At 45.1% G+C, this 21,325-nt stretch overlaps 2 protein-coding genes across 6 annotated transcripts in view; both read left to right on the top strand.

Annotated features, from left to right (window-relative positions):
• The window catches only part of PPFIBP1 (PPFIB scaffold protein 1), a 204,603-nt gene extending 189,439 nt beyond the window's left edge, over positions 1-15,164 (top strand). For 3 of the 5 annotated variants that reach the window (XM_075551934.1, XM_075551932.1, XM_075551933.1), the window contains 11 exons: positions 1,885-2,035; positions 2,332-2,460; positions 3,913-4,063; positions 4,768-4,879; positions 4,993-5,081; positions 7,800-7,922; positions 8,941-9,066; positions 10,510-10,698; positions 11,303-11,482; positions 12,331-12,435; positions 13,136-15,164. In XM_075551934.1, the coding sequence (XP_075408049.1) occupies positions 1,885-2,035; positions 2,332-2,460; positions 3,913-4,063; positions 4,768-4,879; positions 4,993-5,081; positions 7,800-7,922; positions 8,941-9,066; positions 10,510-10,698; positions 11,303-11,482; positions 12,331-12,435; positions 13,136-13,222 (1,442 nt within the window). In that variant the 3' untranslated portion in view covers positions 13,223-15,164. The remainder of the gene's footprint in view (positions 1-1,884; positions 2,036-2,331; positions 2,461-3,912; positions 4,064-4,767; positions 4,880-4,992; positions 5,082-7,799; positions 7,923-8,940; positions 9,067-10,509; positions 10,699-11,302; positions 11,483-12,330; positions 12,436-13,135) is intronic. The other 2 variants (XM_075551936.1, XM_075551935.1) reach the window with 1 other exon arrangement.
• A 10-nt stretch (positions 15,165-15,174) lies between these two features.
• Positions 15,175-17,722, top strand: REP15 (RAB15 effector protein). Its single transcript, XM_075551937.1, has one exon. The coding sequence runs from the start codon at positions 16,112-16,114 to the stop codon at positions 16,823-16,825; it is 714 nt and encodes a 237-aa protein (XP_075408052.1). The 5' UTR covers positions 15,175-16,111; the 3' UTR covers positions 16,826-17,722.
• Positions 17,723-21,325: the final 3,603 nt, after the last annotated feature.

Raw genomic sequence — 21,325 nt, 5'->3', positions numbered from 1 at the left:
AAGGTCACCGTGCACCGACTCCCAGGCCCCTGTAGTCCTGCTTCGTATGTGTCTCCCGGAGAGCGCCAACCCGAGTAGCCATCCGCTGAGAGCAGCGGCTTGTAGCAAACACTGCAGATGCTATCTGTAGACTTTTCCCTCTTAAGGGGATGCTCCCTGACTTTTTGTTGCATCAAAGATGGAAATGCTAGTTAGTGACATCAGAAGAAACTCGATCCGTTGTCTGAGGAGTCAAGACTGAGTTAAATGAGTGAGGAAAGGCCCTCCTTAGGTTCCAAAGGGATTTCAGGGGATGCGAAGCTAAATCTTGCCCTTTAAAGGGAAAAAGCAGTATCGGGGAGCAGAGCTCCTGGAGGGGACAAACCCCTAAAAAGACAAGGCTGAATGCTTTTAAAACAAGGGGGAGCTCAGCAACATTTTCAGGTGTATCTTTTCCCAGCATAGCTGGGGGCTTTGATTGGGAAAGGTCCTTGGGATGTCCTTAGTCAACATGGGAGCGCTCTCTGCAGTCTTAGCTTCTAAAGGATGGCTGAAATACCGCTCTGCTCAGATAGCGATGCTCGCCTGTTTTTGCACCTCCCTTCGAAGACGTCTCGTCAGTGCTGAGAGGCGAGTGCTGCTTACTGTAACCCATAATCACAGCTCTGCTCTGCAGAAAAGTCAGCCTCTGCAACTTTCTGTCTCGCTGAAACACTGTACTTGTGATTTATGTGCAATTTTTACTTCTCTTTATAAACTGTAAAATATCACCTTGAGAAAGTGGTAGTCTTTGTGTTTGTTCATCTGGGTTTATTCACTAAGGACAGCAAAAAAGAGCTAAAATGGCTAAGGATTGGGGTGCCGGGAGTGGCAAAATCATCAGACACTAATTCCATATTAAAAGGAAGACTGATGCAGATCCTCCTTCCTTCCGTGCCTTCAACTGGTGAGAGAGAACTTTGTGAATGAAGAATTGCCTTCACTAAGTGGATGTAGTGTTCCAGGGAGAAGGGCATAACAAGGATTTGAACTACAGTAACGAGGAGTATATTCATTAATATTATGTACTATTGAATGAAACATTCATTCACTGTTAAGTGAAATCTGAGAGAAAGACAGAGAACTTGGATGGATCTTTTTGGGAGAGGAGCCTCTTTCTTTCTTTTCTTTCTTTTTTTGTCTAAGATGTACCCAGCACACTGAGAATATGCAGAGATATTCAGAGACAGGGAGGATACTCAACCCAAGATTTTGCTGCCACCTGCTTAGGAGTTAGTCAAGCCATCATGTTGCAGTGGGCTTGGGTGATGTGAGCTTATCAAGAGATCCTGCAGCGAGAATTTAGAGCAGAATCTTGGGAGGAACTTAAAGTGGGTTAGAGGAAGAAGAAGAGTTGAGGGAACCACCGCAAGGAAGAAACTGTGCCGAGAGTTCTAAGAGTGTCCTACCATTGGAAACCAGCGTGTGGCCGCGGGAGAAAAGGCCTGGCACTCTGCTCTAGTATAGATCACAGTAGGAGTCCCTGTGGAGCACCTCTGCTCCGTCCTCGAGGTCACCTGAATCGAAATCACCTTGAGAGCAAACAAGTTAGTCACATTGCACCAATGACCACAGCAAGATTGAGAATAAATTCACTATGCATTCTAACCACCCTAGGAAAGAAAATGGCAATTTTAGCTCACCTTTGCTTCATAACTCAAAGTGACTCTACACACAATATTAGGCTATAGATCGTAGAATAGGCCATAAATTTGTTTTCCATGTTGGACACGTGTAGATGGTGGATTTGTAGACCCGCAGAACCAGAATGCTTTAAATGTTGCTAGAACCAAACAGGTTAAGATTGAGACGTGTCCGTCTCACACTCTGTAGTTCACTGAGGCTTTTCCTCTGTTCTTGGAATAGCTGAAACAGAAAAGGAGGCGGCAGAACACCTAGATCTGGCAGGTGTGTCTCCTCATTCAAAAGACTCACGGGGAAGCAGCCCCTTCCAGATACCTCCACCATCTCCGGACTCCAAGAAGAAATCCAGAGGTATCATGAAACTCTTTGGAAGGTAAGCAAATGATTGGACATCAGGAGTGGTCCTTGTATAATATCGTGCTTAAATTATAAAGCAGGGAGAAATAGGAAATTGCCTGAAATGGAGTCTAAAACGCTAAGCCTTTTGTGGACTTCTTGTGGAAAGAATATTGTTAGTTGGTACTTATTAAGTCTTTGTTAAGATTTAGATGGATATGTCTATATACAGGAATAGCGAAAGGCACACACTAGTTTAAAATACTTAACTCCGGTGTCTAAGCGCTCCTCAGATTGTAAACTGTGGCCCTCTGTGTTGTGCCTTCTGTTCAGACTTAGGAGGAGTCAGTCAACCACTTTCAACCCAGATGAGATGTCTGAGCCTGAATTCAAAAGAGGAGGGACGAGGGCAACCGCAGGACCTCGGTTGGGTTGGTCTAAAGACTTGGGACAGTCTCACAGGTAAGAACGGCCAGATTGAATGGGCTGATGCGTTTCTACCCACGTGTGGAGGCCCCATGGGCAGCTGCCGTGTTAGGATCACTCTTGAGTTAGCAAAGTCGTTGCTCACTGCCATGTCTGCTCAAAGGGCCATGACATGGAAAGTGGTGAGTCTTGGCAATGAATGGTGAATGAAAGGAGAGCTGGGTGAAGGAGCTCGGACGAGGGATTCAACAGCAATTGTATTAGGTTCTTAGACTTAAATTCTGGGTGGGAAATATTCTAACTAATCTAAAACTGAGCTCTGGAGAAATGGGATCACGTCGTGGTTAAGATGACAAGTTCTAGAGTCGGACTGTTTGCATTTGATTTCTGGTCTTATCACTTCCTACAAGCCGGATGACCGGGAACCACCACTTGAAAGTCTGTCCCTGTTTTCTCATCCTAATAATTAGTACTTCCTCCACAGTGTAGTGTGAACATTCAGCGAGTTCATGTGTTCATGTGTACTGACAGATAAAAAAGTGTGCAGTAAATGTGAAAGCATTTATAGGTAATAATCTTATCAGAAGTCTTAAGTGTATCAAGACTGCTTAAAGCAATGTGTTGCGCCCACTTTTTCTTCTTCTTAAGGCTCTAAGAACTTTCCCTTCCCCTCAGTAAAAAGCTCACTGCTCCACAGAACTACGCTGACCTAGAAGGAGGGGGTTGGAAAACATAAACTACAGGGGTCTGTGACAAAAGCTTGTAATGTTTTTAGTTTTGTGGTTGTTACCAAATCTTTTGAATGTAATCTGACAATGAACTTTGGAAAAAAGCCTTTTAAACGCAGTCCTTCCCCCACGGGTGGAACACGCCATACAGTTTCCAACAAGCAGAAAGCTCTCCTTGGCCGTCTTCAGAATCAGTCTCATCTACCACCTGTTCTCTTTGAACTCAGTAGAAGAATCACTTAGGCTGTTAGAAAAAATGTTTTTAAAGTACTCATGCTCACATTTAAGAAGCAAAAGCAGGGAAGGGACATCATTTGCCTAAATAAAAGAAAAAGGGAAATGTATTTTAATTGTTCTTTCCTGCACCCAGTAATGGTGTCTTACTCTCTTCTCATCCGGGGAGAAACCATTATTTTGACAAAGTTAATTCCAGTTAGACCTGTGCTTCTTTCAGTCTGTGCCCTTTTTGAGAATCCAATCTTCAGGAGATGTTGGCTGAAACTAGGACAATGACCTTTGTCGGTTCAGCTAGTCTTTTTTTCCCTAGAACACTGAGTATTTTTATGGAAATAAAGATTAGTTTAAAAGGTAACTTTCGGCTGGAGTACGACTTCCTTCTGCAAATATATGCCTAGGTATTAAACTTTATGGTCAAATGTGTCCCTCTGGGGACTTTATGTAAGGCTAGCGAGCGATGTCCTTTGAGGATGAACATAGGTTGGCTGAACTGGTTCTCACGCAAGTGCTCATTCTCCTGTAGTGACTTGGACATGCCATTTGCCAAATGGACCAAGGAGCAGGTTTGCAACTGGCTCGTAGACCAGGGCCTGGGCTCCTACCTGAACTCTGGCAAGCACTGGATTATATCTGGCCAAACGCTCTTACAGGCTTCTCAGCAAGATCTGGAGAAGGTAACTACTGAACTACTTTGTTTAATTAACAGACACGTCAGCCACTGGACCGTTTTTATGAAAAATAATTATATAGGCATAATAGTAAGCCTTAAGTGGATTTTTTCTCAAAATAATTATGTGGCTTTATTACGGACGCAGCTCCTCACGTGTGATTAATGTAACTCAGCTTCACTTTGCAAGCCAACCAAGCTCTGCCCCGCGGTGAGGGTGTCCATCCTGACGTACAGCAACTTCAGAAGACAGGGTCGCACTGCTGCACCGACTTTCCTAGACCATAAATCTTTTTTTTAAATCATTTTATTGGGGGCTCTACAGCTCTTAGGACATTCCATACATCAATTGTATCAAGCATGTTGCCATCTTCGTTTCTAAAACATTGGTATCAGCTCCTCTTTTTATCCTTCCTTCCCCCACCCTCCCACCCTCGGTTATCCTTGATGAATTATATATTGTTATGACCAGAATTCTTTATGGAAGCAGGCTGCGGGCAGGTTGCTCCCCCAGAGCAACAGGTGGGTTTCCTGTGCCAACCTTTAAACGTTAGACAGCCCGGTGCCTAACCCACGGCACCACCGGGGCCCTTTCGATTGCGATGGTGGGTGGAGGAAGAGCTGTTCATTTCGTACCTTTACATCCTCTGCCAAGGTGCCCATCCTATGTTGACAGAATGGTAGCACAAATGTTTCTGTTTACTCTCCCAGGAACTTGGGATCAAGCATTCGCTTCATCGGAAGAAGCTCCAGCTGGCCTTGCAAGCGCTGGGTTCCGAAGAGGAAACAAATTACGGAAAGCTGGATTTCCACTGGGTCACTAGTAAGAGGTTTCCACTCGTCATCATCCTAGCAAGAACTGTTGCCTGCATTTCTTCTTAATTGAGGGATCAAGTTTTGCGTGGCATGGTGTCAACCCTGATTTCTCTGCTCTAGGATGGCTGGATGATATTGGACTCCCGCAGTATAAGACTCAGTTTGATGAAGGAAGGGTAGATGGTCGGATGCTGCATTACATGACCGTGGTAAGTAACTCTCTCCTGGGACTGAGGGTAGTCCATCCCCCGCCCCCCTCCCACCAAGAGTTAGAAGCGTGTAAGTAAAGGACAACATCTCCCCGCTGACGTCATGCCCGTGAGAGGCAAGCTGGGCTGTTGGGGAAGTGTGTTCCCGATCCCCTTGTTTTATTGCTGTCCTCCTCAATTTACTTTTGCCCAGTTGACCTTCTGTGAGGTAGGCGATGAATTTAATCGCTGAAGGCACCTTCTTCTTTTAGTAAATAGAAAGTTTCCAACAGCTAACTTAGAGAGTTTTCAAAATCAAAGAATTTTGGAGTTTAATTCATGGGGCTATTTTTCCTCACCCTTTCTTTCTTCTTTCTCCTTTGAATCAAAGTCCTTACACTGATGGGCACATCATATAAACCTGCATGTAATAGTTAAAACTGACCACGTGTTGCACAATTATGATATATGCCCGGTGCCCTCTGAGGAGCCCTGGCAAGTGTACTGATGATGTGTTCTGCTGTGGCTCACATGGTCAGCAGTTTGAAACCACACTCAGCTCCGTGGGGTGGTGGCATGGTACGTGTGGTGGGACTATACTTTCTACTCCGGTAAGCCGTGACAGCCTCAAACCCACAGGGGGGGCACTATGAGTCAGCATGGACTCGATGACCGTGAGTTTGAGTTTCTGAGATGCTTTTCCATACACTTTGTTCAAATTAATCCTCAGCCTCCCTTTGAATTACTATTATTGCGATTCCTACTTCTGATTGAGGAAACTAAGGAATCATGAATCTGGGTAACCGAGGTTTGGCAGTCAGAAAGTGATGGAGCACTTAAACGTGGGTGTGTGTCTCTCAGCCACTGACCTCACCCCTGTCACTATGTGGCCTGAAAGGCACTCAGCCAATACTTGCTTGCCGACCCAGGTTTGAGTAGGTTCAGGCTTTTAAGCTCACAAGATACATGCGTCTAACTTTCAGGAGTATAGCAGAACAAATGTCCTTGGAAAGTTAGGCCTCTGAAGCTCTTTAAGCCACAAAGAGGCGGTTTTAATTTGATGCCCTAGACTGGATCATAGACTAAAGGGTCTCAGTGGTATAACTCATGAAGTCTGTCGTTAATTTTACTGTTGTCTTTATGGATTTCTGCATTTCCATAAATGTATCATTGTTAGAGAAGGTGCTGACATTAAAGAAAGCTGGGTAACATATATGGAGACTCTGTATTTCTCTTTTAATTTTGTAAAAATAAATGTTTCCACCCATCTTTTTTTTTATTTCATATAAACACAACAAAAATCCTGTTTTTTCATAGTAAAGCTTTAAAAGATTCGGCGCCATAGTCACTTCTCGCTCCTGTTGTAGAACTGGCGTGTGTGCTCTCTGCTCCGCTGACCAGGTGATCGTCAGTCATTTCCGCAGATAGCCTTTTTCTTCAACAGGGAATATGCACTCTTCTGTGTATCTGAAATGATTTAAAAGTGAAAAGTTTTTAAAATTCAGGGTGAAAAAAGGCTATTTTGGTTTACAGCAAAGCCTTCAAACTGAGAAGGCTTTTAAAAATAGCACTGTATGTTGATGGCAAGCATTGCATTTTTTCCCTAATCTCTGCTAGACTTTAGTTAGATGAAAATAGCCTACACTGAAATGCCTTGAGTCAATATCACTTCTCTTCAGTTAAAATACGTGAAATGTCTTTCTAACTTAGCACAAAGCCCTGCTTTGGCTTTAAGAGATCAATCCAGACAAAATTTAGCAAGTAACTTTTATCCAGTTAGTAGCTTTAAGGATCTAAACTGATCTCATATTTTTAACGTTTCCATAGCAGATTACATTGCATTGTTTTTTTCTTTTTTTTTTACCCACAAGAAATGTGTTATCAGCAAGGCGTGCCTATCATGGGTGCTTCCTTGTTGACTTGCTGGGTGGGTTTGGAAAAGCAGCTGCTGCTTATTAACACTGCCTCCAAAATCACTTTCTGAAATCGTTGCTTGAAAATGTGTGTGTGGTTGTTTGAAAATGTTCCACCGACTGCTGCATGTTTCCTCCAGGGGGTTGGTGGGTGTCGGCAGTTCTCATACCTTCATTTCCTCTCCTTCGCTTTCCGCAGAGCCTTTCACCGATGACCAGTTTTTCCAAACCCATTCACAATGTTTGGGAACTCAGGCAGAGTAGTCTAGACCAAGGGACTTTTTAAAAGCCAACGCTGTCTGAGTTCCCTATATCGGGACGCGCCTTCATTCACAAAGGCGAGTTTTAATCATGAAAGAGCCTCTCCCAGCTGTGTGCTGAAAAGGCAAAGGGGGAAGGTAGTCTGCCCTATCGAGCGCTCCGTGGTTTCCCTGTGAAGAAGCTTCAAAACGTTCCCGCAAGGGGGGAACTGAAAGACAAAGGAACTGTCCGTGAATTTTTCAAGTCAGACTGAAGTGGATCACCCTTGGTTGTGGCCCACCAGAGTTTTTCAGGCGGCGACTGTCTCACGGAGCCTTGGGGTCTCACTCCCTTTCCTCGGGGTGTCTGGCAGAGAGAGAGACCATGTTGGAAGCCATGGGTTCACTCTCTTTTGTATTGAGGCCCCAAGGAGGATTTTCTCCGGTCTGGAGAAGATGGTCGGGCTGCCGGCAATTGGCAGAGGGGTTCTTCTACCTCTACCCCACTATCCTCAGCGTGCCCGGACAGCTCATTCCTCTCCGGGAGGCCAGCCCAGTGAGCGTTGCTGTTTGTTCTCTACTTGCAGGACGACTTACTGTCTCTGAAGGTCGTGAGTGTGCTGCACCATCTTAGCATCAAAAGGGCCATCCAGGTCCTGAGGATAAACAACTTTGAACCAAATTGTCTTCGGAGACGGCCGTCTGACGAGGTAGCATTTTCGATTGAGGCGGACAAGCATGTACTTCGCATGTGTGCAGCAGACAGGCCCATGTAGTCTTGTAGCCCACCCGAAAAGCTTCGGCTTCTCTTAGGCTGTCCTTTCCTGTACTCCCATGACTGTTACACCTATTAAGGCTGAAGGGGTCTTTTATTCTTTTGTGCTTCTTCCTTTTCTTGGCTGTACTTCCCAGTCCCCACCCCCACCCCCCCTGTTTCCTTAAGTTTCAGAGTTAAATTTCCCTGTAAAGACTTTCTCTCCTCAGTTGGTTTGGTCTTTCGCTGAAGCAATGCTCTATCAGTGCTTACAAAAGCTTGCAGCCATGTGCCGTACAGATTCTCTAAAGGACTGTCTGTGGGACGAAATCCACGAATGCACATGGTAACCAGGATGTTCTGGGGAGAGTGGAGGAAAACTCAAAATGATAAAATAAAAAAATTTTAAAAAGACCTGACTTACTGGTCTTGCAGAGACCGTAGGACGATGGCCCACAGACAGCCCTGTAAGCTCCGAGGCGGTCTCACCTTTCTGCCATGTGATTGATAGGCTACAAGGTGAACAGTAAGCCTACCCCAGTCTGCCCCACAAGGTCCAAGAGGCAGCGTTTGCCCAGGGATGAGCTGAATTGGACAGAAAGGACAGGAAAGAAGGACAAAGGGAAATGGCAAACGCAGGGAGGAAGCGGGAAGATTGCTGGCACATGTGGACATTGAAATCAATGTCTGTTCTGACACAAAACAAAATGTGTATGACTTCTTAAATGGAAATCCAACCTGCTCTGCACACACGGTCACCCAAATCACAGTCTGAAAAAAGGAGAGAAGGAGCATTCACATCAGCATCCACTTGGCAAATCTGTACGCTTAACCCAGGCTCTCGATCAGTTAGGAGGGTGTTGAGTAATTTTGCTCCCTGGGGTGGGGGTGGATTATTTGAACAGAACGCATGGCTGTAGTCATTGGAATCCCGTAGTCAACAACTGAAGCTATCAGTGGCTGTTTGTTTGCAGAATAGCATTGCCCCGTCAGAGGTGCAGCAGTGGACCAATCACCGCGTGATGGAGTGGCTGCGCTCAGTGGACCTGGCAGAATATGCCCCCAACCTCAGAGGCAGCGGTGTCCATGGTGGGCTCATGGTAAAGCTTTCTTATCATTTCATCACCGATTGGTTTCCTGTAATCTGAGATCAGATTACTACCTGTCATCATTCCACAGCCATCTCACCCAGTACTCTTGCACTGCTTCTAATGGTTCCTTACTTTCTTTTTTTTTAAAGTTCATTTTATTGGGGGCTCTTATAACTCTCCATACATCAATTGTATGAAGCATATATGTACATATGTTGCCATCATTATTTTCTAAACATTTACTTTCTATTTGAGTCCTTGGTATCAGCTCCTCTTTTTTCCCTCCCTTGCCTCCTCCCACCCTCAGGACCTCTTGATAAATTATAAATTATTATTATTTTCATATTTTACACTGTCCACTTTCTCCTCCCACGGTTTCTTCCCTCTTCCTCTCCCTACCTCCTCCTACCCTCCTGGTATTTCTACTCCCATTTCAGCTCCTGAGAAGTTTATTTTACCTGGATTCCATGTGTCATGAGCTCTTGTCTGTACCAGTGTACATCCTCTGGCCTAGCCCTCAGCGAAAGGCAGGATTGGGGTCATGATAGTGGGGGGTGAAAGTGTGTTTCATCGGCACTATACTTCACCCTGGTTGACTCATTCCTTCCTTGTGACCCCTTTGTGTCTCTGCTCTGACTCCCCTCATTCGCAACAGTGAGTTTTTTGGTTTGTTTGTTTGTTTGTTTGGGGTCTTCTGATAACCTCTTACCCGATCCTGTTGACACCTCATGATCGCACAATATTGTTTTTCCTATTTCTAACTAATGTCCTGTAGCTTAAGCACAACTCATGCACATTTTCCTCTTCCCATCTTTCATGTTAGGTAACACCTGGCCACTGTCTCTCCTGTGATGATGTTTTCAAATTCCTGCAAAGACACAGGTTCTATTTCTGTGTGCTGGGTTGCAGCTTCCAAAGGCAGCAGAGAGGGAGGGCTGCATTTCGGAACCAGCTCTGCCACTTATTTGCTGTTGTTTGCTGGCTCCGGGCTTAGGGTAACCGTATGGGACAGAACAGCGTGCTGCCCGGTCCTGCACCCTCCCCATGAGGGGCTGCAGATTTGACCATGGCGATCTGTGGGGTTTCAATGGGCTGATTATTGGATTTTCTTCTTGGTTCATCTCAACCTGGAGAAACTTGTTCATCACAGCAGTTCTGCCTTCTCTGACCGATGGTGGTGGCCGTGGGTGAGGTGCATTGAGTGGGAAATGAACGCCAGTTTCCCACGTGGAGGGGAGAAGGCTGCCACTAAACCGCCTCTGCCCGCTCTCACCTATTTGCAATCATCGACCACAGAGCAAGACTGTACCCGTGCTCCCCCTCCGCAGACCACTGAGAGCGCCATCCAGATAGACTGAGTGAAGAGCTTTGTAAATGTTCCGTCCCATGCAAGCATGGAGCACTTAGGATGTCTTGCAGCACCGTCTCTGAAGCCCTTCCCGTTTCCTACAGGTCCTAGAGCCCCGGTTTAACGTAGAAACAATGGCTCAGTTGCTGAACATCCCGCCCAATAAGACCTTGTTGCGAAGGCACTTGGCCACTCATTTCAACCTTCTGATTGGCGCGGAGGCCCAGCACCAGAAGCGCGATGCAATGGAGTTACCAGATTATGTCCTCCTCACAGCCACCGCCAAAGTGAAGGTTGGTTCAAACCTGTGCCGTTGCCTGAATGGAAGGCTCGGTGATTTACTGTCTTCTGCCAGTCCCATTGTGGGGACTTCCTACGCTTTCTGGATGGGGGGAAGCTATTCACAGACTTGGGTCTTTCATAACAGTTAAGTGAATGCCTTTCTGGAGCTTTCTGTCCGGAGAAAACTTTGCTCGATCTTTCTTTCCGTAGAGCTAATTGATACTATGCCCATGTAGAGAATCCATGACTTAGCCCATTTTTCCGTTTGACATGTCTAGCAAGTTTGGAAAACTTACTTCCAGGCTTCCATTGTCCTTATCTGGTTCTAGCAAATGGGACTTCCCGTCCTAAGGGGCCTGCCGTCCCCTCTTGGAATCGCCTCTTCACGTAGGACTGAGAGAGCGTGGGCTTTGCACCAGGCTGTGGAGTGTGGGCCTGAGCGCTGTGCTCAGTGTTTGGGGGGTGGGGGTGGGGGTGGGGCTTTGCTGCACTGTCTATGTCTGAGGGCCCTCTCTTTAGTCCCCTTTCCCTTAAAAGATGAGCCAGGTTTGCCAGGATTTTGGTCATAAGAATTCTGCTCACCCTTGAATATCTTTGTTTGCTTTCCTTTGAAAGCCAAAGAAACTCGCCTTCGGCAATTTTGGGAATCTGAGGAAGAAGAAGCAGGAAGACGGGGAAGAATATGTCTGTCCGATGGAACTGGGGCAGACGTCAGGAAGCACATCTAAGAAAGGGTTTAAACCAGGAATGGACATCCGCCTGTATGGCGACGACGATTTGGACCGGTTAGAGCAGGTAAGTGCGGCACTGTGTCACGGTCGCAGTGCTCTCCCGGCATCCAAGCCCTAATCTGCAAACCTAGAGATAGTCCTAAATAATAGTGACCACGTAGCGAGCACATCCTATGTCTCAGCCGCTTACATTAAGATACACCAGTGTTCACTGCAGATTTAAGACAAAGACATTACTGCTGCTCTCATTTTATTGGTAAGGAAAGCGGCACAGAGACGTTAAGTCACTTGCCCTGGGTGACAGAGGTGATAGAAAAACTGAGATTCCAACCTGCTAGCCCACCTCCAAAGCCTGTACCCTGTTTATCTATGCTATATTGTCTGTGTTAGGGAATCCCTGGTGGCGGAGTGGTTTACACCTTGGGCTGCTAACCACAAGGTCAATGGTTCAAACCCACTAGCTGTTCCATGAGAGAAAAATGATGCTTTCTGCGCCCACGAAGATTTACAGCCTTGGAAACCCACAGGGGCAGCTCTACTCTGGCCGTAGATAGAGTCATGATGAGTCAGAATTGCCTCGAGGGTAGCAGGTCCTTTATCTGTTAACACACATCGGGAGAGGACAGGTGATGCTTTCTGGCCTTTTCAGGTCAAAGCCACAGGGACCGTACATCACCTCTAATCAACATTCCTTTGGTGCTGTTGTCACAGCCTGAGTGAGCATTCCCCTGCTACATAGATGGCGAAGGGTTTGGCATTTATACTCATATGTTGATTTTGGCACTTGTATTTTTATTTTTAATGTCTGATTCCAATGCCGAAAGGAAACTTTCCTTAACGGTAGTGTCGCCTCTACCTCGCTCATTACTGCTTGCATTATTCTTGTTCCTTTTGCTACGCTTTCCTTGAAAGTGTCCAAGGGAAATGTCATGTCCTGTGTGTTCTATCCAGATGGAAGATTCAGAGGGAACAGTGAGGCAGATAGGCGTTTTCTCTGAAGGCATCAACAATCTGACAGTAAGTTGGTAAAAGGAAAAGTGATTTTGACCATATTTGTCATGGATTGAGTTGTGTGCCCACCAAAAATGTGTCCGCTTGACCGGTTCTCAGTAGTGTGCCACTTATTTAAGGAAGTAATTTGGCAATTATTAGATGATCAACCCCCCCACCCCCTCGATGGTGTGAGCTAATCAATTGTAAGAGGATCAGGGTGGGATATGACACCTTTCTCAAGTGCTAGCCCTGCACAAAGTAAGCTGGGTCTCCTGGGTTGTGGCCTGCATCACCTTTCATCGTAGAAACATCAATGGATAGAACCGAGAGGGACACCTGACTGTGACCCAGAAAGAAGAACTGGGAGTGGAGCATATTCTCTGGACCCGGGGTCCCTGTGCTCCGTGTACTGAGGCCCCTGTAGACACCTAGCGGTCTCCAGGGAGCACTGGGCCTGCCGATGCTGAGAGGAGACCAGCACTTTCCTCCCGAGCCAACGGGGAGAGAACAAGAGACAGCCTTCCCTTAGAGCTGGTTCCCTGAATTCAGCCGTGTAGCCTCAGAAACGTGAGGCCACGCCTCTGTTTGTTAGAACCCTCCCCTTAAGACTGCATCTGTCCGCCGTTTTAAAATAAACCCAAAGGACTGCATGCGTTTTGGGAAACGTGTTGTTCTGCCTTCTTGGCCCGCAGCATGTGTGACTCCTTGTCTCCTTGTCTTGCAGCACATGTTAAAGGAAGATGACATGTTCAGGGACTTTGCGGCCCGTTCCCCCAGTGCCAGCATTACGGATGAAGACTCAAACGTTTGACGGCAGCAGCTGAGGAGCGCTGGGAGCCTTTAGTCTCTACTGGCTTCTCCTGTCATTTCTCCAGCACGCGCAGTCTATGCAGCAAACAGCAGATGGTCTATCACTTGTAGTTTCAACTTCTCATTTTGCAGTGGAACTACAAGGGTGGGGGGGAACATACCTATTCCCAAGTTGCCATGAAAACTGAGACACTGGTAAATGAGAGTATTATTGTTTGGTTTTGCTTTCTCTATTTAATGTAAAAAAAAGTGCTCTATTTAAAGCGTAGCTGTTAAAGGAGTATTTTAGCTTCCACTCACCTTCATAGCCTGGGAGACTTGGGGAGCAGCAGCCGGGCCGTGAATGCTGTTGCCACAGCAGCGTTGGCAGCAGCCGGCTAGGCAGGACCCGTGTGTGTGCTCGCGGGAATCCATTTCCGTCAGTATTGTGTGCCCAGCAAATGCCAGCCACGCCACCACATGCCTCTTACTGTCTTATTTTTATACGTTTTTCTAAATATGTGTACATAAACCGTGCGTAGACTATAGGAGTTTTATTTTGTGACATAAGGAAGAGAGTGAGCAGATATCTTTGAAACAATGATCACATTTTCCTCCACCAGCTGTCTCCTGGAGTGGTCAAGGTGGCGTTTTTATTTTTCCCCTTTCCCCCTCCACCACTGAATTTCAATAATGCTGAGCATTCACACTAACAGCGTATATGAATTACTCCTTCTGACGACACACCGGAATTACTGAGTTATTTTTGTTTCAACCTTAATGTTGGATCCTTGTACCTCATAAGGAAGAATTCACGGGACAATCAAATGCTGTGAACTAAAATGCGTTCATAGGTTCCGAAAGAATTCCTAGGACCAATTTCTAAGGAAGGAAAGTAAAAACAAATCTAAAATCGTTACAGTAGTAAGCTTATTGGTCTCCTTTTTGTGAACTATATCCTTCCATCAAAACGCTCACAGCTGCCTAAGATGTGTTTCCATTGCCACCCTCTCAGACGGTCAATGAATGGGGCCGTCAGAGCTGAATGGAATACAGGTGGCTCACGGGACCTTCTGGTGCAATGAAAGCTGAGTAGCTCCACAAGGCTGCAAAGAAGTTTTATAATGGCTATTCTGTGATAATAACATGGTTTATGTTTTCCCATAGTTCAGGGCCCAAATATTCTTCATAAAGAAAGTAAAAACCTGTAGCAAAAACTCCTACTATGTTTATTATTTTTAGAGATACTAGAAAAACAAGACTTTTTTTTCAATACTACATAATTACTCATGGTAGCCAACTGGATAAAACAGGTTTTCACAAATTGGGGTGGGGCTGGGCCATTCAATAAAATGGACTTGGTTCTAAATTGTTTTTGAGGGTTAATGTATGGTTCCTTGAAGTTGTCACCAAATTACAAATCTATTTGATAAAGAGCTCAGAATACTATTTACTACTGGGGAATTCCAAGAAGTTTGTGGGGAACAAAGGGGATGAATTATACTGGAATTCTTCCATGCACTTTTTGCAGCTCCCTCATGTTTATGGATAGCCAGCGTGACTGGATGCTAATACCTGTTGGCTTTGGAAAAGGGGCTGGTGATTTGCTTCAGAAAGGCTTCAGGCAAGAGGAGGAGAGCGTGCAATTCTAGTCTGCACATGGAGGCGGCCATCATTTGGAATCAAGTCAGTGGTAACTAGCAGCAGCAGCATTGGAGGTTCACTGTATTTGTGTTTGATTTTAATGTGAATTTATGTCACTATTTCAAAAGCCCAATTTGTTATTGGAACCTGGTTAAAAACATCAGGAGACTGTTATAAATGCCAAATACTCTTTATTCAGGACAATGTAACATAATGCTGTGTGATAAGGTTTAAAAAATTTTGATGATATATTTTATTTACAAAATATTATACCCTGCAGGTATTACCATATAAAAGGAAATAAAGTCAACTGAAAATTGCCTCATTTTTATTGCCCATTACTTAATTTTTGGTTGTTTACAATAACTGCCAGGCTTTATTTCTGATACAGACAACATTAGCACAACCTATTTACTATTCCCCAACTCCCATGAATTTGAGTAGAGAGCATATCATATATGAACAGATGGAAATTTGAATCCTTTAAGAAATTTTTGTATGAAAGGAAACAATGGAGATGGAGCTGAAGGAAATGCCAGACTAGGGCAGAGAGGACACAGGGAAAGCAAACCGAAAAGACCCACCTTCCGTATTGAGAAAAATGATTGAAGAAAGAGGCATACAGGTCTTTAAAGAAATAACTTTTTAAAAAGTGAAATTTGCAAACAGGAACTATATGTTGAAAGAGATTACCAGTTATAGGTAGTTCCTGGCTTATGGCAGGGTTCCGTTTCAATGACTCCGTAAATTGATTCTGATGTTAAGTCGAATGTCTTATTTTTTGCCACATTATTATGCTTTTTATTGTCAGTATCTTTATAAAGTGGCTCTTTGCTATGGGGGTGGGAAATGTGACATATAAACTTACCGACATTTTAAAATATACATATATTTTAAAATATACAAGTTACTTTAAAAACACCCTGGTGGTAATAAGTACAGCTTATAGAAACTCAACTACATAGTGCGTCAGGGACTGCCTGTACCATTAGAGTGGCTGTAACATAGAGAAGAGCAGGTGCTTTGTGTGAAAGTTGGTCACCCTAACTTAAAAACCAGTGTGACCAGAACACACCCTGTTGGCAAATAAGGAGGCCGTGTTTGTTTGAGCTGTGGGTATATATGCTCTGGTAAGCCAGAGACGCTTTAAGCTTGGAGAACTGTGACCATATTGACTGTGGTGGCAGAACTCAGAAATCTAAGAAGTCGTTCTGAACGAGTTTCACATTGAGACATTTGGGAACAATATTGATCGCGTACAGAGAAAATGGGGCAGACTGCATCTCAACAATTAACTCTGACAGACAGCCAAGAAGTTCTCAATGTCTCTGAGGTGTTCAACAGCGCTGCAATTTATGCAGCTCAGAAGCTAAAGGAGTATCTTGGCTTTGAAGATCCCCTGAGTAAGCTCTGCCCAGCTCCAAACACGCTGAATGAAATCTTCCTAATCCACTTCATCACTTTCTGCAAGGGAAAGGGAGTTGATGAGTGGTTTACCACTACCAAGATGACGAAGCACCAGGCCGCCCTGTTTGGGGCAGACTGGATCTGGACCTTTTGGGGTCCCGACAAACAGATAAGGCTTCAGCTGGCAGTCCAGACGCTACGGATGTCTGCTCTTCCTCTTGTGGAACCTAAGCCTTGTGACCCCCCCAGTTTGGGATCGAGAGTAAAGGGAGAGTCTGCCTCGAAGAAGAGTCGATTCGATAAGCTGGAAGAATTCTGTACCTTGATAGGAGAGGATTGCCTCGGTCTCTTTATCATCTTTGGTGTGCCGGGGAAGCCCAAAGACATCAGAGGAGTTGTCCTGGACTCGGTCAAAAGCGAGGCAGCGAAGAGCCACCTGCGGGGAGGGGAACAGGTGGTACAGTTTGTGCTGGAAACGGAGCACTGCGTCCCCATCAGCGAGCTGCTTGGAAACTGTCTGAGTAAGAAAGACGGGCTGAGAGAGGCGGGCAAAGTTTACATTCATATCCTCTGACTTGGGTCTCTCACGAGACTGGCTGGTTTTGGGTGCTATTCAGTAAGCTCATCGCTTGCTTCGTTCCGGGCAGGACCCCTCCCCACCCCATTACTTTGCTTCCTGGGATAAAGGATAAGCGCCAAGACATTGAAGAGAATAATTACAAGAGAGGGGACTGGAACCTGGCTGTATTTCAGGGAAATGTTAGCCTTTGGCTGACTCGCTCAATCATTCCCTCAGTAATAAACGTGGAAGAGGATAATAAACAACTTTAACAAGTTTGGATTGGGGGAGAAAGTGTCTTGTTTGAAATCATGTCTAACATTCAAAGGTGAAGTGTTTATTTCTAGAGGTGGAAGAGGCAGAGTAAGGTAGGGACATTGAGTTATAGTTATAATATCAAGACCAGTTTTCAATCAGGATTTTCAAGCATAACTTGACCCGGGAGCCCCTGTAGAATCTGTTCTTACTCAAAGCCTCAGAAAGCCTCTGCAGAAAGACAGGTGATCTTGGTGGGAGTCTGGCGTTTGCTTGACTGTTAACTTTACCTATAGTTTAGGTGGCAATTCCTCATAATAATGGTGATATCTGTTTGCGATTTATAGTAAGGGAAATGTCTCACAGATAAGCAACGATTAAGTCTTTCCTTATCCCAGGCCCAGGGCATATAGTAGGAGAAAGAGGAATCACCATGGATTGGCTCGTGTGTCATGGTACATGCTTTACTTCTGCTTGAGCCACGTCACCTCCACAGGTAGATGCTTCTTTGTGTGGTTCAGATCAAAGAGGTTAAGTGAATTGCCTGAGGTCTTCATGCTAGTCAGTGGCTCATAATCAACATATGCGAAGGTCTACCAACTTATAAAGCCCACTGTATTCTAAAGAAAACTATCTCATTGGCTCTACACAACTGGAATTGCTGAGACCACAAAGACCCCTCACAAAGATGCTAAAAGGTCTATAGGATCTGTGAGGTACTATTAACTCATCTCCAACTGCAAGCTTGCGGCTGTCTACTCCACTGCCCTGCCTGGCCCTCTGCTGCTACTCCGGTGGTGACAGTGCAGTTCTTATTAAACGGCCTCCAAGGGAACAGAGACAAACAGCTCTGTCATTTCGAGACATCATGTGCGTGTGTGTGTGTGTGTGTGTGTGTGTGTCCACCTCTGCTACTCCCCACAAAGGCTGAAAAAGGCAAAGAGAAGTTATATTCATCCACACATAATTAAGTGCCAATGACGGTGAAATCTCTGAGAGCCAGAACCAGATAGTTGATTACAGTGAAATTTCTGAGAGCAAGAACCAGATAGTTGGCGCTTTTTTGTTGTCTGCCGTGGTCGGGATGCAGGCTTACCAATTTTCCCTTGCTCCTTTCAGTGGGAAGTAAGTTTTCCTTCTTTCACAGGTTTCTACTTCACACTGATTTGTGGGTTTTATTGCAAAATCCAGTGTGTACTCTCAGGGTGTTTCTATTCTAATGGCAGGAGAAAGGAAAAAAACAAACAGGAGTATGCATATTAAAAATGTCTTTTTCAAGAAATAGTATGGCTGGGTGGAAAGGCAGGCTGCATGTAGCTTTGTTAGGAATGACCTGGTCTCTCCTGCTCCAATGTCACGGGGTGAGCATGCCTGTTTCCCCACATCGCCAGCAGGGTGGAGCGACGTTTCCCTCTTTCTGTTTGCTTGCCCTTCTCCCTCTACCCCGTGTCCAAACTTCAAAATTTGTGTCGTTGGGTAGGAAGATCTCTTTTCTTAAATAGCAGTCGTTTCATAGAATGTGTGTTTTTATGTGATTGAGTCCGTCTGCGTAATACCTTCCAAATCCATTCATGGCACGTGGTGTGTGAATCCCATTATTTTTTAGCGATGCGTAGCAGTCCATTGTACGTATAGGTTTCCGCTGTGAAGCCGTACCACCACTATGGAAAGCAATCTGGCACTTCCTCAAACAAATGGGAAGCAAAATACGGTAGGGCCACACAATCTCTCCACTTGGAACGTACTCTGAAGAAATACGGAGCAGAACACGAGCAGATATGTGCACACCCTTGCTCAGCGCGGAACTATTCTCAGTGCCAGGAAGATGGAAATAGCCTGAATGCCTGTCCGTGGAAGAGTGGATAAACAAGCGTTGGTACAAAATGCATGTATGCCTTGTTTTTTCTTTTTAAAGCTCAGGAGTGCTACGAGGAAACCTGCAGTCTGGGTAAGGACTGGAGAGTGACGGCAGTACCTGTTTATCTTGGGTGGTTAAGGCAGGCCTGGGAGGAGGCACATGATCAGAGACCTGAATGACAAGAGAGAGCATGGGCACAGTTATCTGGAGAAGAGCGTGCTGGGCCGAAGAAACTGCAAGTGGAAAGGCTGAAATAGCAGATGAAATATGACTTAGGCAAAGGCAAAAAAAAGGGGGGGGGGTGGAGCTTGTGTGGATGGAGCAGATGAGCCAGGGAGAGAGTGAACGGTCACTCTGCTATGGAATCAGAACAAAACTCCACAGACCCACTGCCACTGAGTCCTTTCAGACTCAAAGCAACCCTAAGTTCACAAGACTAACAGACCTCGCCTCTCTCTGTAGGAGTAGCTGGTGGGTTTGAATGGCTAACCTCGCCGTTAACAGCCCACCACCTAACCCGCAGCACCACCAGGGCTTCTGGGGATCAGAGAACTAGCGCATCCACTGTCATTGAGCAGATTCTGATTCACAGCGACTCAATAGAACAGAGTAGAACAGCCCCTGTGGGTTTCCAAGCCCAAATCTTTATAGGAGCAGAAAGCCTCACCTTTTTCTTGAGTGAGATCACTCAGAGCAGTAGCCAGAAAATAGATGAGGCAGGCTCTTGTAAGCCAGATGAAAGTCTCTGGAATTTATTTTGAGTGGTATTGGGAGAGAAATGCCATGATCTGACAACACTCTTAAGACATTCTCGATTGCTGATGGAGAGGAGAGTAGATTATAGGGAGGAAAGAGAGGCCCCCATGCTTGCAATCCAGGGGAGAGGAAAGGGCAGCAGGGGAGAAGGGTCATGAAGGAGTGAGATCTGGAATCTAGTTGAAGGTCAAGCTTACAACAGTTGCTGATGGTGGATGGGGGTATGTGAACACACCATAACTTGAAAGCTGCAGTTCCAAATTCTTTAAAAATACAAGAACAGAAATGTTTGTCTGTCCCAAGAAACTAAAAGGCATGTTTGCCCTCTCTGAGCGGGGCATTAATAACCCCAGGAAGCATCTTGTGGCTTTTGTTATGCAGTGAAGGGTTTCCCTGGTGTGTAGTGACCCCTATCTGCAGAAATTCTACATAGACTCGGATGTAACCCACTAGCAACCAGTTGATGACAACTCAGAGACCCTGGAGGACACTGTCGAGCTGCCCTTGTGAGTTTCCAAAACTCTGAGCGGAAAGCTACACCTTTCCCCTGAAGAGGGGCTCGTGGGTTTTTGTTTTGTTTTTAATACTTTCATTGGGGGCTCTTACATCTCTTATCAGGGACTGGTGGTTTCAAACTGCTGACCACGTGCATAATTGGCTAAGCCAGAAGGTGGCTGCATGTTGTTCTTGTGTGCCCTTGAGTCAACTCCAACTGCCAAAGGCCCTCTATAACAGGGTAGAACTGCCCATAGAAGGTCCCAGGCTATGGTCTGTAGGAGAGATCACCCGCTCTTTGCTCCCGTGGAGCCCCTGTAGACAGTTGGAGCACTTAACCATTGAGATTCCAGGCCCCTTAGAACATCGGTGTCCTTGAGTCGGGTCTAACTCATAGCAACTCTGCATGCAACAGAACTGCCCAGTCTGTGCCCTCCTCAGGATAGAAGAATGTAATAAAAAAGAAGACTCAATTTAGAATCAGGTGAGGCTCTAAAGAGCAGAGTCAAGTGACTTCACGATTATGTGTAAAACGAGTAAGATTTCAATTAATTCAAAGACAAAAATGGAAAATATTTTATGTAATGAAATGTAAGTTTTTAATCAAACAATTTACCAATGTTTCTGAGACTCATAAATTATAAGTATCTACAGTAGCAGGATCTATAAAATATCAAAAATAAACTAAATCAAAGGCTTGCATTTTCTAATTTTAAACGGCACATCTTGTTTAATGTTTAAAAATCTGTATTCTTGGTGTAAAAGTTCAAGGAAAAAGTGTAGCATGAGGTCTTTGTGGACACATTTCCACCCCAGGCCGCTCCTTACCATTCACTGTTTACCCTTGCAGTCTTCCAAAACAGAGACTGCATAGGAGACTGTTTTCCCCAAATGGGAAAATGTGATTTGTAAATACCTGGTAATCTGCTTTTTAAAATAGTAACCATGCTGGTGACTATCTTCTCATGCCAATCAGTTTATATCCCTTCTTTTTTAAGACTGATATCGATATTTCTCAGTTTCTGGGTAGGTATTTCCTTCACATGGGTAATTAAAAAACAAACAAAAGCCCAAATATAGCCTATTCCAATTGTTTGGAATCTTGGTGATGTCATTGTTTTTTCATTTTGTTTTTATTTTAATCTTCTGAA

The sequence above is a fragment of the Tenrec ecaudatus genome, chromosome 6, assembly GCF_050624435.1.
Source record: "Tenrec ecaudatus isolate mTenEca1 chromosome 6, mTenEca1.hap1, whole genome shotgun sequence".
NCBI lineage: Eukaryota > Metazoa > Chordata > Mammalia > Afrosoricida > Tenrecidae > Tenrec > Tenrec ecaudatus.
Note: the sequence above shows the minus strand (reverse complement) of the source record. Positions and strands in the feature narration are given on the sequence as shown.